Raw genomic sequence first — 15449 nt, forward strand, 5'->3', positions numbered from 1 at the left:
AGAGGCAGTGGGCCAGGCCCTCCGGGGCTTGGGAGAAGGGCCGCGGCCACCCCTTCAGCCTCACAGCCTTGGTCACGTACACACACTCGCCTCCCCATGAGGGGCCAGAACACGGTGGCATGTGGCCCATGTGAAGGACCACTGTCCCCCAGGCCACCCGTCACCCCCAGCCTCCTGGAACCAACAACAGAAGCAAACTAATGCAAACCAGGGCCCAGAACTGGCCTGGCCCTCAAAGTCTGCACACAAGGGCCGTGAGCCACGCAGACGACCGCCAGCCTCACGGGAAACGACGTTCACAGGTGGAGAGAGGAAGCAAAGGGGCCGACGGTCCCGGGCACGTGCTTCCCAAGCTGCCAACTTTTCTAAAGCTGTAGTGGACTTGGCCACAGAGCCACCACACTCCCCCAGCCCGCCCTGTGCACTCAGGTACCCACCTCCCTTCATCCTGCCGCCTAAGGGCATCCCCAGGGTCCTTTCCTCCCGCTCGCTGGGTGAAGTCAGGGTTAAGCCATCGGGCTCTGAGCTGTCCCCGAGCTGTTGTCTCCTGACACTGAGTCCCTTATGCCACCCACACCTGGTGAGGGGACTGAAAGAAAGGAAGATCTTTGGTGAGAAGCACTTTCAGTGAATCAATTTTTTTTTTTTAAAGATTTCACTTATTTATTTGAGAGACAGAGAGAGAGCACAAGCAGAGGAACTGCAGACGGAGAGGGAGAAGCAGGCTCCCCACTGAGCAAGGAGCAGAAACTGGGCTCAATCCCAGGAACCCGAAATGCTGACCTGAGCCAAAGGCAGACACTCAACCGAATGAGCCACCCAGGCGTCCCAGTGAATCCATTTCTGTCTTCAAGAATTTCTCCAGATATGCATGGCACCTGGGTGGCTCAGTGGGTGAAGCCTCTGCCTTCGGCTCAGGTCATGATCTCGGGGTCCTGGGATCGAGTCCCGCATCGGGCTCTCTGCTCAGTGGGGAGTCTGCTTCCCCCCCCCTCTCTCTGCCTGCCTCTCTGCCTGCTTGTGATCTCTGTCAAATCTTTAAAAAATCTTTAAAAAAAATCTTTAAAAAAAAATCTTTAAAAAAAAAAAAAGAGAGAGAAGATGGGGCACCTGGGTGGCTCGGTGGGTGAATCCTCTGCCTTTGGCTCAGTTCACGATCTCAGGGTTCTGGGATCGAGTCCTGCATCTGGTTCCCTGCTCAGCAAGGAGTCTGCTTCAGATTCTCTCTCTCCCCCTCTCCCCCTGCCCCTCTCCCTACTCATGACCACACATGTGCTCTCTGTAAAAATAAACAAAAGAAAAGAAAGAGGAAGAAGAAGGAAGAAGGAAGAAGCAGGAGGAGGAGGAGGGAGGAAAAGGGTGCACCAAGCCAGCCCAGCCGCCCCTCAGAGCCTGTGGCCCCCTCGCTGCCCTCTCCCATCCCCAGGCCATGGCCCAGCCTTCTGTCCCAAGCTTGGCCCTGTCCAGGCACACACGCGCACAGGCCACAGCTCTCATGCAGGCCTCTGTAGAAGGCAAAGGTAACTCTCAGCACAGTGGGCAGAGTGGGGCCGCCAGCCCACCAGCCTGACCCTGCGGCCCTAAGCAGGTCCCCTCTCCCGGCTGGGCACAGGCCAGGCACACAGTAGATGCTCCATAACAAAATGACACGTGTTCCCGCCATGAGACTTGCTCCCCCAATGACACAGCCCCTCACCCCAACAGGCCGCGGCCACCTCTGCACTGGGCATGAGCCCCTGTCCAGATGCAACAGAGTTCCCGTGGCACCAGGCTCTCCTGCAAAGAAGGGGGGTCTCTAGGGGCGCCTGGGTGAGCATCGGACTCTCGGTCTCAGCTCAGGGCTGGATCTCAGGCCCCTCACTGGGCTCCACGCTGGGTGTGGAGAACCCACTTAAGAAAAGATGTGTCCCCAGCCCAGAGATGCCCCTGCCTCGGCCACACCAACAGAGGGCTGGCCGAGCCCACTACGTGCAGCAGATGGGACACCGCGCACCACTCGCCACAGCGGGGACTAACGCGGAGAACACAGACACGGCTTCTCCAGGCCAACAACAGCCCGACTCGAAACAGGACAAAGGACCTGAACAGACATTTCCCCCAAAACAACATCCGTGTGGCCGACAGCATACAAGACACTGACCAGCACTCGGCATCTGGGAAACGCCCAGCAGCAGGACCGGCAGAGGCCACCTGGCACTCACCAGGATGGCTCCCTTCTCGAAAACACGGAAAACACCTTCACGAGTGTCCTCAGCAAGGACGTGCGGAAACAGAGACCCTCGGGCACGGTGGGCGAGAGCGGAAGAGGGCGCCGCCGCCGCCGCGGAAAACAGGCCGGTGGCTCCTCGAACGAGGGAAGCAGCTCCAGGAAGCGGCAGCGGGTCTCGCGCAGGCTCTGCACCCCAGGGAGGGAAGCAGAGTCTCAGAAGGCCGTCCGCACGCCTGCGTTCAAGGCTGCGCTTTCTTTAAAAGCTACAACATGGGAGCAACCACAGTGCTCCTCCCCGTCGGAGCGAGAAACAGACGGTTCGGCCTCAAGAAGGGCGGACATGCCAGCGCCGCGCCCAACGTGGACGCACTTTGCAGAGACACCAGAAACAGGAGCACAAACCCTACAGGACTCCACTCACTGGAGGTCCCTACAGAAGTCACATTCCGGGACAGAAAGGAGAAGGGTGGACGGCTGGGGGAGGGGAGGGGGAGCGAGTGTTTCGTAGGAACAGACTCTCCGTTGGGAAGATGGAAAAATCCTAGAAATGGATGGGAGACATATACAACATGACACAGCACAATGTGGACGTCCTTACGTCCCTGAACTGCGCACTTAAAAACGGTAAAGAGGGGCGTCTGGCTGGTTTGCTCGGTGGAGCGAGCGACTCTTGATCTCAGGTTGTAAGTTCAAGCCCCATGCTGGGTGTAGAGCTTACTTGAAAAAAACGGCTAAGATAGCAAGTTTTGTGATATATACTTTTTAACCTTAATAACACAAATACACAAGGCAAATTACAGAAATTCTAAAAATAACACACCAGCCAAAGCCACTAGAAAAAAGTTAAACAATGAGATTTTCACCTTCCAAACTAACAGAGAAAGATATCCTGAATGACAGTAACCCAAGCTTGTGAAGGGATAGAAAAATGAGCACCTACTTAACTCTGGGGATGTGAACGGGAGAGCTATGGGAGAAAGAATTCGGTAACAGGTAAAATCAAGAACTCTTGAGGGGCCCCTGGGGGGCTCAGTGTGTTGATGGTCCGCCTCCAGCTCAGGTCAGGATCCCAGGGTGTCGGGATCGAGCCCCGCATCGGGCTCCCTGCTTGGTGGGGAGGCTGCTTCTCCCTCCCCTCCTCCCTCTGCTTGTTCTCTCGCGGTCTCTCTCTGTCAAACAAATAAATAACAATCTTTAAAAAGAAGCCCTGAGAAGGCCCTACACCTTCCCAGTGCCTGAGCAGGGAAACCGTCAGACCACACACCAGCGCCACCCCCAGCAGCGATTACGAGGTAGAAGAGACAGACGTGTGGACGCTGTGTGTGCCCTCTTTGATCCGCCAAGCCTCCTGTAAGAAACTCACCCCCACCTGACCTCACACGTGCCCAAGGAGGTGCGCTCAGAGTGAGAGCGGACCTCAGCCACCACGGGACAGAGGACCTGCCCTCCCTGCAGGGGCTGGCCCACCGGCGGAGCCACGTCAGAAAACCGTTCCGGGGGATCCAGGCACCCGACTCGGTCCTCTCGTCCCCAGCCCATGCTGCAGACACGCGCACACACGCGGGCCAACAACCAGCTGCGGCTGTTTTCCGCGGCCACCCAAGTGGGAAGCCAGAAGGCCACCAACACAAGAATCGGGACAGGCCACAGAGCAATGAGGCGGCACACAGGAGTGACAAGAGCACCAGGTGAGAGTCCCGCAGAGATGAGAGATGAGCATGACTGATGGGGCCGTGCCAGCTACGCGGGGACACAGGTCCAGACGTGGGAGGACACAGGGGAGGACGTCCCCGGGGAAACTCGGGCACAGTGCAGGGCTCCCCCTGGCCAGGGGCGGGGAAAAGCAGCCCACGGCTCCACGAGGCTTCCGGGAAGCATCAGAGGCAGGACACTCCCCAAAGCGTCACCTGGAGCCACGCACAGCGCGCGCCCCGGGTGTTACTTCCAGAGCCCTCAACAGCACGAGGACTTTGAAACGCCTGCCAAGCGCGCACACGCACGTGCACACAGAGGCGCACGTGCACAGGAGGCCCGTCGCCCACCGGCCAGGCGGCCCTGGGTCGTGTGCAGCAACCTCGGAAGAGGCGATTCCGAGACAGCGGGAGCCGGACGCGGGCGGGCGTTCTCCTGGCCTCGGTCCCCTGCCGGCACCAGGGTCACGGCCTTCCGCAACACTGGGTATGTCAGATACTGAAAGGCCAAACTGTGAAGTAAGATGCTGGGATTCGCTTTAGGAAGGAGCGACAGCCCGCTGCATACGCAGGGAGGGAGCAGTCGGAAGAAACGAGCGACTGAGACGCCGCGAACCGCCGGGCTGGCGCGTGGGCTTGTGCGAACCCATCTCCCGATTTCAGTGTCAGCGTGAAACTTCCGAGCATAACAGCACGTTTTCCTAAATCCACACACACGTCCCGATGACGGGGCAAGAAACGGGCTCCCCACTGGCCCCGTGGGGGGGGGGGGGGGGCGGGGACAGGAACTCCCGCCCTTGGGGCTGGGAGACGCAGGGAGGGATCCGGGTCATTCCTCTGGGCTTCTGCTCGAGCAACAACGGCAGGGGCGCCCGCCTCGCCACCAAGCTTCTGCACCCGCCTCGCCCAGCCTCTGGCCCCCACACCCGCCGACGGGACCACACCGGCTGAGGTTCAAGGGGCCACGCGACAGCGGGCCGTGCTGTGCGTCAGCCTGGCTAGGTCCCTGCCGGCATCCTCAGCCCCCACGGATCACAGAGAGAACAGAGACCCAGCGTTTGTCACAGAGACTGAGAGAAGACAGATCCACCGAAGGAATCCCAGTTCTCATGTGAACGTCTAACCGACAAAACAGAAGGCCCACGTGCACAAGAGACATCGAGCCCAACCAGGCAGGGAAATCTAAGGGTTCCCTGAATACCACAGAGGACCCTCAGTAACTCGAGACCATCTCAACAGCATGGGCGGGGAAGTGAAGCAAGTTCTCCCGTAAACGGGAGGAGATCCCAACACAAACCCAAGGGACACATGCGCTGACCCCCCCACCCAGCCGCAGCCAAGGAACACTGGGCCGGCCCTGGCTGAGCCCACAAGGTGCACACCACAGTCTGGTTTGGAAGACTGGGGGGCAAGGGTGATGCAGGACGGAAGCTTCCCACCACGCGGCCAGGAAGGAGCCCCAAAGTTCGGATTCCCCAGGGCCTTCGGCAGACGTCAGAGACCAACCGGGGTGTACACTGTGGCCACGCCAGGACCCAGGACCCAGGCCCATCAAGGCACAGGTCATCAGGGCAGAGCCGGCCCTCTGTGGGCCCCTCAGTCAGGACCCTTCCTGACCTCCGTTCCAGGACCAGGCCCATGGCCCCAGCCCTGGGTGTTGCCATGGGCTCCTGGACCTGAGTTAGGAGCCTGCGACCACAGCCGGCCCAACACTCCAGGAAACACGGGACACGCTGTCACTCATCGAGCCGCACCGAGGCGACCCAGCGGCTGACCTTGTTCTTACAGCTTCAAGAGCTCCCTAAACTGAGACAGAATCGACCAAGGTCAGGCCGGCTGGGCGACACTTACTGCACACAAGAATGTTTAAAAAAAAAAAAAAATCACAGTTTTGATAGTTCTGCAAAAAAAACTTAGCAAATTTACAACAAAACTGTCAAGTAATTAAGGCAAGGCACTTCACACATGAACTTAAACTGCTAATTAAAATCCCCTCGCTTAATTGACTACATTTGCATATCATTCAACTTGGGAGCACAATTTTTTTAATGGTTTGGGCAACACAGTTGTAACGCCAGGAAGCAGGAGGCAGCAGGTAAGGCGGAGCCAGCAGTACCCACCGCGGCCACGCGGCCACACCGGGAGCCGAGCTGCGGCCAAGGCCACCCAGACTGTCCCCGAGGCGCAGGGGTCACCCACCCCAACGGGGCCAGCCAGCCCGGGGCCAGCTCCCGATGCAGCGCTCTCGCTGCCGCCCAGGGCCCCCACCGAGGGGGAGAGGAGGAGACTTGCTCACTGTGGCCAGGGCTGGGGACAGCACCTCCCTGCTGCCCAGCACTTCTGCCTCAACCACCCCCCCGACCCGGAGGGGAACGCCCGGCAGATTCCAGAACCACACGTGCGACGCGCGCACCTGTCCCTTCCTCCAGGGAGAGGGTTCCCAGCTTCGCCAGCAGCACTCCTGACTGCCCCCTTCTTCCCTGGTTCCTCCACATGCTCACCAAGCGCCAGCCCTGCCATTCGAGAAACATACAGCTCCTTGTGCCGAGGGGCCCAACCAGCGCTGGGGCTCAGGGGAGGGCAGACGCCGACCTCAGCACGACACACAGAACTCGGCTGGCCAGGGTGGCTTTGGGATCCAGACTGGGCACCATGAGACCCAGGCAGATGAGAGGCCGCGGGTGTTTCAAACGGGGGTTGCTGTGTGACCCTTAGCGCAGAACCCGAGTAAAGACAGCAGACCAGCGTGCACGCCCCCCACGGCTGGACCACACAGGTCTGCAGAGACAACAGGCATTTCTGGTCCCGACGGTTTCCGCGCAGCACTGAGGGGCTCTGAACAGAGAACGTCTGGCAATTAGAAGCATGTGTCCACAGGGATGGGCGGACAGCACGAGTGGTGCCCAAACTGCCATGGCCCCATGCAAGGAGGGAGCACCACCCCATGGGTACCACGAGACCCACGGACGCCACACGCAGAAGCAGTGACAACAGCAAACTCCAGCTCTGAGTACGCAGAGACAGAAGATCGGATGTGGAAAGGGAGCTTCCTCGAGGTGGGGGCATGGCCTGGTGCCAGCCAGCCTACCCCCACTACCGGCCCCGAGAAAGGTTCACCTCCCAGTCAATCACAAAGACAACACTCAGCTGACAGCAGACAGACGTGGACAGAGCGTGAGAAGCTGGCTCTGCTCTGAAGGGGAGGCAGACCTGGCCCACCATCACAGGGACTCACAGGCCATCTAGACACCCCCAGCCTCAGACCCAGGCAGCCCGCCAGCCTTGCTGGGGCCAGGGTCCCTGCAGGCTGCTGGTGATGGACGTGGCTGCGCGTCCCCCAGAGTGTGGGGCCGGGACAGCACTGGGGTCCTTTCCTGGTCATGAAGCAGGACAGACCTTCCGTCTCCCCCCGCCAATCCCGCTGCACAGCCCACTGTGAAGGGGGGGTGCAAAGGAGAACATGCCACCAGGCCCAGGCTCCGGGCAGGTCCCCAGGCGTGAAGTCACAACCAACCAGTTCCTATGATGATGTAGCTGGTGGTTCCTGTGGGACAGAAGAGCTAACTGACACCGGCCAGAAGACCCCAAGCCACAGCCACCACCCACACCCCCATGCCTAATGTGCTCCCAGCAGGCTCAGCCCCAGGGGCTGGGATACGCAGCTGAGCTGTCATCATGTGACTGTCACCCCGACCTGCCACCTCATATGTGGCCTCAGGGGCAGGGCTAGGAGGAGAAGTCCACCCCGGAGCCCCACCAGCACCCTGGGCCCTTAGACCCCCACAACCCAGCTCACCCTCGGGGCAGGATGAGCCCCTGGCTGGGGCTTCCCTCCCACATAGCAGCCCTACAGCCAGCCCTCCTGCCACCCCCCCCCCCCCGCCCCACAGCGGGTTCCTCTGCACCAAGCAACACAGGGGGTCCCACAGGAAGCCTGTTCTCAACAAGACCTGTTTCCTTTCAAAGTAGCCCGCTCCTATCCCGGTGGAAGCCACATCGGGGCAGGCACTACGGCCAGGCTCGTCCACTTCCGGAGCTGACAATACCTTCGTCCCACAGCAGAAGCCAAGCATCTGGGTTCAAACAAGGTTTCAAGCACCCCCACGGGCCTAATCAAGCCACCTTCTTCAAGCCATGCCGCACGACCAGGACGAGTGACACCTCAGGGACAACAGTCTGCCCGAGAGAGTTCCTACACCTCGCCTTCTCCAGCTAAGAGCAGAGCTGCCCCAAAGCCCCCAACAACCAGTGATTTCATGCCTCTGTGAGTCATTCAAGGAGTATTCGTTCTGGGGACCCAGCCGAGACCAGCCTGCGCCCTCCATGAGGCTGACAACACGACCACAAGCACACAGGTCCCAAGCCCACCGCAACAAGGGCAGCCCGGAGAACCAAGCCCAGGGGCAGCCAGACCACGGCGGGCTGCGAGGCCCGGAGCCGCACGCGGAGACTTCCTGGATCACCATCTAGAGCTGAAAACCACCAAGCCGACGCGTCCTGTGATTCCTTCTCATTCGACAGTTACAGCAGATAAAACGCAAACACCGCGCACCACGGCGGCCTCCGCTGTTTCCCAGGCTCCTGCCAAGACCCCTCCTGAAGCCTCCCATCTGTTTCACCAGCACAGAAGACACACGGGTTACCAAAGGGACAAGAGTTTCTAGCAAAAACCAGAGCAGCACGCAGGCCACACGCTGCAGAGAGCGGGCACCGCGGTCACCGGCAGGCCCACACACAGCCAGAGGGCTCCCTCCCGCACAGACGCCCCGGCCACTCCGGTCCTCCTTCCGGAGCTACCCGCATCCCCACCACCTCACGTCAACATCACACCCAAGTCCGGGTCCTTCGCCATCCTTCCTCCTTAGTAAATAAGGAGGCAAGAGCAGTGGCGAGTCCCGGAAGTAGAGGACCCTCCCCTCGTCCCCCCAAACCAGCTCCCAAGCTCTGTGACTGGGAAGGCCACCCCACCTCCCTGAGCGCCTCCAGCGATGCCGCCAGCAGAGGCAGGAGGGCGTCCGGGTCGGCCTCTAGACCGTGCCCCCGACTCACGAAGAACAGCGTAAGCGCTACGGCTCACCCCACCACCAGCCCTGGGGACAGGCTAGAGGCTTCCCAGGCGTGACCCGAGTTTGCCTGGACACAGCACACCTGGTCCCCTGGGGGAGTGAGCAGCCTCTGAGACGTGGCAGGGGGGGAACCATGCCGTGCTCGCACGCGCAACAGGGGACCACGTGCATAGCCCCCCAAGGGCTACCCACGCCTCTTCATCCCCGCGGATAACCCAACGCTACCCGGAACCTGCTTCAGACCAAGCGAGGCCGTGCGGGGAGGAGCCACCAGCACACACAGCCCCACGCCCCCAGGAAACGACTTCCTGTCCCTTCTCAGCAACTCCGTCTGCCCCCCACATCTGAGATGGTCGATAAACGGAAAATGGGGAGCCATGGGCACGGTCCCCAGGCCGCGCCCAGGCTGCATCCCAAAGCCCCCGCCCCGCCCGCTCTGTTTCCCCATTTCCTCAGGGACGCAAACCAGGAGGGCGAGGGCCTGACCAAGAATGGAGGCCTTCTCCTCCCACCCGCCTCTCACAGACCTGAAGGAAATAGCTCAGCCTCTATATTTTGACTCAAAACAAAGAAACTTTTTAAAAACATTTCAGTTGAAACTTGCATAATTCTTCCAGTGGAGAAATCCTCCCCGACTTTCGCAATCCTTAGAAAGAGACACATTATTGCTGCTTGTGGAACACTCTCCGGGCCACAAAGAGTCCGGCCGCCAGCCTCGGCCACCGCCCGCGGTCACCGCCCGCCAGACAGCTGGGGCTGCCCCGGAAGCACCACCTCCCCCCCAGGTCCCCGCAGCCAGGGCTGTGGGGCGGGGCTCGGTCACACTCCCCCAGACTTCCTCCTGCTCCTGGCCCGTCTGCCCTGGCCCGACATTTCAGACACACATTGCACAAACCGGCTGCGGAGGGCTGAGGAACCGAGACGCGGAAGAGTCCGGGACCCTACTCCCCAGGCTCCGTGCTGCCTGGGGGACCCCGGAGAGGCAGCAGGAACAGACAAAGGTCACCCGATGACCCTGCTGCCCCAGGCCAGCTGCCGCCCTGGGAAAACTCCAGAGGCTAGGGACCCCGCCCAGCTCCAAAGACGGGTCCTGGAAACAGCAGGGCGGCCGACAGAGGGGCAGGCAGACAGATGGACAGGCAGCCCACGCCTGGAGGACCGTCCAGACACGGCTCTGCACACACAGACAGGCCGAGGCCCCTGGCCGGCCCTGAGGCCCTCCCCCACTCTCGCACAGCCCACTGCGGGGCACAGGGAGAAAGCAGGGGCCTCGTTCAAGCTGCCGTAGCCCCCATGTGAGATGACTCCCAACCTTCACTCTGGGCCCTTCATCCGGGCGACCAGACCAACTTGCAGACCCCGTCCTTCTGCATGGCGGGGGGAGGGGCGGGGGAGGAGCCAAAGCCCATCCAGGGTTACCCCCAAGATAATTCAGAGCATCATCTGAGATGGCTCCCCACGTCCTCAGCCAAGCATCTGGAGGCAGAAAATCACCACGGAACCCCACAAAAGCCTACAGCAAAACAAGGGGACAAAGGGGCAACCGATCCTCTGAATCTCTGCTCACACAAGAGACGGCATCAGGGTAAAGCATGGTCGCCCCAGGAAAGAGGGGGTCCCAGATGACACACGCAGGTCACAGTCTGCTCCAGCCTGAAGAACGTTCTTTTTTTTATTTTAAAGATTTTATTTATTTTTTTGACAGACAGAGATCACAAATAGCAGAGAGGCAGGCAGAGAGAGAGGGGGAAGCAGGCTCCCCAAGGAGCGGAGAGCCCGATGCGGGGCTCAATCCCAGGACCCTGAGACCATGACCTGAGCTGAAAGCAGAGGCTTAACCCACTGAGCCACCCAGGCGCCCCTGAAGAACGTTCTGGACGGCACTCCTTCCCAAGAGAACTCCAGCTGAAAGGAGCAAAGCACGCCTCACTCACTAGGGGAGGGTCCACGGGCTGGAACCCTCTTCCTGGCCGGTGCACTTAAAAGCCACAGTCACTGTCCAACGGGGCCACGGGACGCCAGGCCACCAGCGCTGCTGGCCGGGCCTCTGCTTTCAGAAAACACAGCCCGTGACCAGCAAAAACTCTCAGGTGACACGAAGGAGACTTCCCATGGGAGGAATTCAGACAAGTCCAGTCACCGGCACTCACGCCGGCACTGGGCCCGGGAGCACAACGACCCACACAGCAAGCCCCTCCAAGAACTCGGGGGCCCGAAGGCGGGGGCTCGAGAGACACACACAGGCCTGGCTCTCCAACCCGAGAATCGGGACACCCCGCAGGACAGCAGTTCCAAGGAGCCCGTTTCCGGAGCCCAAGCACAGCCCTGCGGTCGCCGGAACGGGAAGCCTCTGGAGGCCTCGCAAGGAGCCCCACGCAGCAGCCGAGCCGGCCGCACCGACGTCCACCTCTGACAGCAACCGGCCTGATTCAGTCCAAACACCGTGAGCCACAAGCCAGAGGGGCAGGGACAGAGCCAAGGGCGCGGAGGAGCGGAGAAGTCTCCGAGTCCCCACCTCCTCGCCACATGTCCCCCCAGCAACAAAATGACACGTCCGCACCCCCACCTGACAGCGGACCCCTGCACGCCCCAGGAAAACACGCCGCCGCCGTCACACCACTTACTACGGTCCCCATTTCACACACGAGGACGCGGACGCACAGAGCTTAAGCCGCCGGCGCGAGGTCAGGCAGCCAGCAGAGGCAGGACGAGGCCGCTGGAGCAGCCCCACGGGTTCCACAGCCGGACCGGCCCACTGCGGACGCCGAGGACAGCAATTGTGGGGAAGGGCTCAGAGGTGGCTCCCCGGTCCCCCGGAGGCCCCTCCTGGCCCGGCGGCAGTGCAGCGCTGACCGCTGACCGCGTCTCTGGCTGGCAGGAGCCCCGGGCGGCACCTCAGCCCCACAGCCTGGAACACACTCCAGCTCCCGCGGCCTCGACAGAACCCAAGGCCCCAGGGGAACCGTGTCCCCTACAAGGAGAATTCTAGCACATTCTTTGTTCCCTGCTGTCCTCATCCTTGGTGAGTCAAAAATATTAAACTAACCTTCCGAACAACTGAGAAAATTCCAAAACTGACTCCACAAATCAGCTGTCAAAGGCGGGGGGAAGGCGCAGTCAGAGACGGACAGGGCTCTGGGGGTGCGACGGGGTGGGGGGGGGGTCTTCCCAAGCAGCTCCTCCCAGTGCACGTCGGCTCTGGGCAGCTGGGGGTCCGCTCCCACCCTGAGCTCCACCCGCCTCACTCGGGGCCTCGGCAGGCACACGGGCGAACACGTGCTACGCCAGGACATTTAAAGAGGACGACGCACCCCATGACTCCCAACTGCGGGGTCACAGAGCCAAGGCAGCAGGCAGAGCCCCGAGCCCGGGCCGAGCAGAGAAGCTGGTGAGCCAGCAGCAGAGCCCCCCAGCAGCTCCCGGGAAGGCCGGCGCCGGACTCTGCTCCCCGGGCTGCGGGGCACGGCCCCGCTGCTCCCCACGCAGCGCCCGGGCCTGGCGCTCAGGCTGCGCCTTCCCTGAGCCGGGGACGGCCGCGCCCAGAACCACAGCGCCGGCCTCGAGAGACCCCGGCCCGGGGCCGCGGCTGTGACAAAGGGCCAGCCCCTGGCAGCCGGAGAGACCACAGCACACGCCCCTCGCGCCCCCCGACTCAGACACCGACGCCGACACAGCCTGCCAGACAAGGGTCCCTGCCACGGCTCGGCCACGAACTGCAGTCTGAGGCCCCCCAGGCCGCGGTGGCTGCGGAAGGTACGGGCACCCCAAGCGGGAAAGCCCGCGGATCCCGGAGGGTGCCCATCCCGCCACCCATCACCAAGTCACCCGAGGTCAAACGCTTGGGCCTTCCCTGCCAGCATCCCCCGCTCAGAAGCCCCAACCCTGCCCCACAGTCTGCGGCGCCGGAGCTGCGGGCAGGAGCGCCGCGGAAGGCCTGTGCACGCGCACACGCGGCCCCTCCCAGCACAGGCAACAGGCCCTGCGTCCCCAGCCCCCTCTCCGCTCACCGAGACGCTGACACTCCGCTGGAGGGGCGCCCGGAGAAAACTGGGCGGGAGCATCTATTCACAGATTTAGAAAAAAAACTTTGATGCAGTAGCGGAATTAATGAGGCCTCCTCAGAATAGCTGAGCCGGTGCAGCGCTCCGTGTGCGGGTTAGTAAGGGGGCTCAGCAGAGAAGTTACGACCGTTGGGGAGGGAGGACGCCAGGAAGAGGCGGCGAGGACCGCCAGCGAGGGGTCTCGGCGTCCAGCGGCCCGGAGCTGCCCAGCCGGCTACCCAGCCCGGGCACGGGTCCTCCGCCCGGCAAACAACAGAGCCCAGGCCACTGCCCCCCGCCCCCGGCCCGCAGCGCTCGGGAGACGGGCACGGAAACGGGCGTGTCCGCAACAAACCGCAGGCCAGGAGCTGCTCCTACTCAGGGCCCCAGGTGCGCACTGACCAGGCCTCAAGCCCCGGGCCAAGCAGCCCCGGACCCCACACGGTGGGGGGAGGGGGCCGCTCTGGGACTCCCACCCCGGCAGGCCCGCGGGGACACAGCTGCAGCCGCGGGGCCTCGGCCCGCCACCGCGGCCTGGACACCTGGCCTCGTCCCTGACTCTGGCTCCCAAGACTTCAAGGCGCAAACAGGCCCCACCGGGCCCAGTTCCGTCTGCTGAGGACCAGCACAGGCACCGCTCTGCCTGTGAGCGGGGCCGGGGGGCCTCGGTCCGCACAGCCCCTCACAGCCCGCGAGGAAGGCAGGCCCAGGCCCGAGGCTGCAGCCTGGGCCCAGCCCGGATCTAACTTGGCAGGACCCGGAGCGAGAGCGCCCACGCCTGCAGCCTGCCCTTCCCAGCCCGCCAGGGCAGCGGCTGCGGCCTCGGGAAGGCTTCTCCACCCAGCAGCCCAGCCCCCAGCCCACCGAGGCCCCCCCACGCCAAGCCCGCCAGCTCCTCACAGGGGTCGAGCCGGAGGACCGTCCCGCGCGACTGTCGACGGGGATGCCGACCCTACCCTGAATTTCTTCAAAACAAACCCAAATGCTGAGAAAAACCCCACATCGCACCGACCGAGCCCCCGGCCCAGGAGGCCCCCCAGCTTCCAGGCCCTGGGACCCAGCGCCCCGGTGTCCTCCCACCCCCTCAGCCGGCAGGGACACTCACCCGGGGCACCCGCCGCTTGTACTTGTTGCCGTAGTCAAACTTCTCCTTCACGTCGTCCAGGCAGCGGCCCAGGCGCGCCTGCTCCTCCTTGCCCGTGTAGTCCTGGCTCAGCAGGATGTAGGCCCGCCAGTTGGCCGAGTCGAAGCCCCAGTGGCAGGTCCGGTTCTCCAGCGCCTTGTGCGAGTGCACCACGAACTTGTGCGGGGGGTACATGAGGCGGCAGTCGAGGCACTGGATGCAGGCGGCGCTCGGGCTGCTGTAGAGCTCAGGCACCAGCAGCCCCTTGCACTTGCCGAAGCACTCGTGGTACACGCGCACGCTGCGCTCGCTGAGCTCCAGGCCCAGCGCCAGGCTGGCCGCCAGCTCCTTCTTGCAGGGCGGCGGGTAGGCGCCACCGTACAGCAGCGCGTTGCACAGGCGCTCGGCGTCCGTCTTGGTGATGAGCCCGCACGAGGGCGCCGAGAAGGGCAGGATGCCCATGACTTTGAGGATCTCCAGCTGGTCCGCCGTGCAGCGCGAGCAATAGATGTGCAGCTCGTCGCACACCGAGTTGATCTGCTGCAGCGAGAAGTCGCGCAGCACCGAGTTGAGGATCTGCGGCAGGCACAGGCGCTTCTCGCCGCCCACCACGAAGCACGAGATGGTCTCGCCCTCCAGCACGGTCTCGCAGCGCTCGGTGGAGCGATCGGACGGCATGAAGAAGGGCCCGGGGAGCACCGGCGGCGGCGGCTGGATGGCTGGCAGGTGCAGCACGGGCGGCGGCTCCGCGGCCGCGGGCACCGGCGCCGGCACCGCAGCCGCGCTGGCCTCCTTGGCGCTCTCCTTCTTGTAGGCCTCCTGCGCCCAGCGCGCCGAGAAGGCGGCCGGGCCGCCCAGCGAGCTCATAGAGCTCAGGTGGAACTGCTCCAGCGTCTTCTGCAGCCCCGGGTGCGGCTGGAAGCCGCCGCGGCCACCCGCCGCCGCCTCCATGGTGCGCTCCGGCTCCCCAGGCCGCTCCCGCTCCCGCGCACCCGGGCCCCCGCGGCCCCCGCCGCCGCCCCGCGCGCCCCGGCGGCGCCCCCGGCCCCGGCCCCCCCCCGCCGCCGGCTCCCGCCCGATCACGGCCGCGGCCTCGGCCTCGCCCGGGGGCGCAAAGGGGTAGGCGGGCGGGGCGAAGGGGTCCCGCCGCTGGAGCCCGCCGGCACCGGGGCCCGGCGCCACATCCACGCGCCCAGCGCCGCGCCCGCCGCCGCCGCCGCCCGGGCCCCCCGCGCGCCCCCCGCGCGCCCCCCGGGCCCTAGGCGCGGGGCATGCCCCTGCGCGCGCCGCCAACGCCAACGCCAACGCTCGCGGGCCCGG

The 15449-nt window shown here is 63.4% G+C and overlaps 1 protein-coding gene across 3 annotated transcripts in view; it reads right to left on the minus strand.

Moving 5' to 3' along the window:
• The window catches only part of SKI (SKI proto-oncogene), a 66474-nt gene extending 51270 nt beyond the window's left edge, over nt 1-15204 (minus strand). For all 3 annotated transcript variants that reach the window (XM_047724338.1, XM_047724339.1, XM_047724340.1), the window contains exon 1: nt 14112-15204. In XM_047724338.1, coding sequence (XP_047580294.1) covers nt 14112-15080 — 969 coding nt within the window. In that variant the 5' untranslated portion in view covers nt 15081-15204. The remainder of the gene's footprint in view (nt 1-14111) is intronic.
• Between the last annotated feature and the right edge of the window lie 245 nt (nt 15205-15449).

Source organism: Lutra lutra, chromosome 4, assembly GCF_902655055.1.
Source record: "Lutra lutra chromosome 4, mLutLut1.2, whole genome shotgun sequence".
Classification (NCBI taxonomy): domain Eukaryota; kingdom Metazoa; phylum Chordata; class Mammalia; order Carnivora; family Mustelidae; genus Lutra; species Lutra lutra.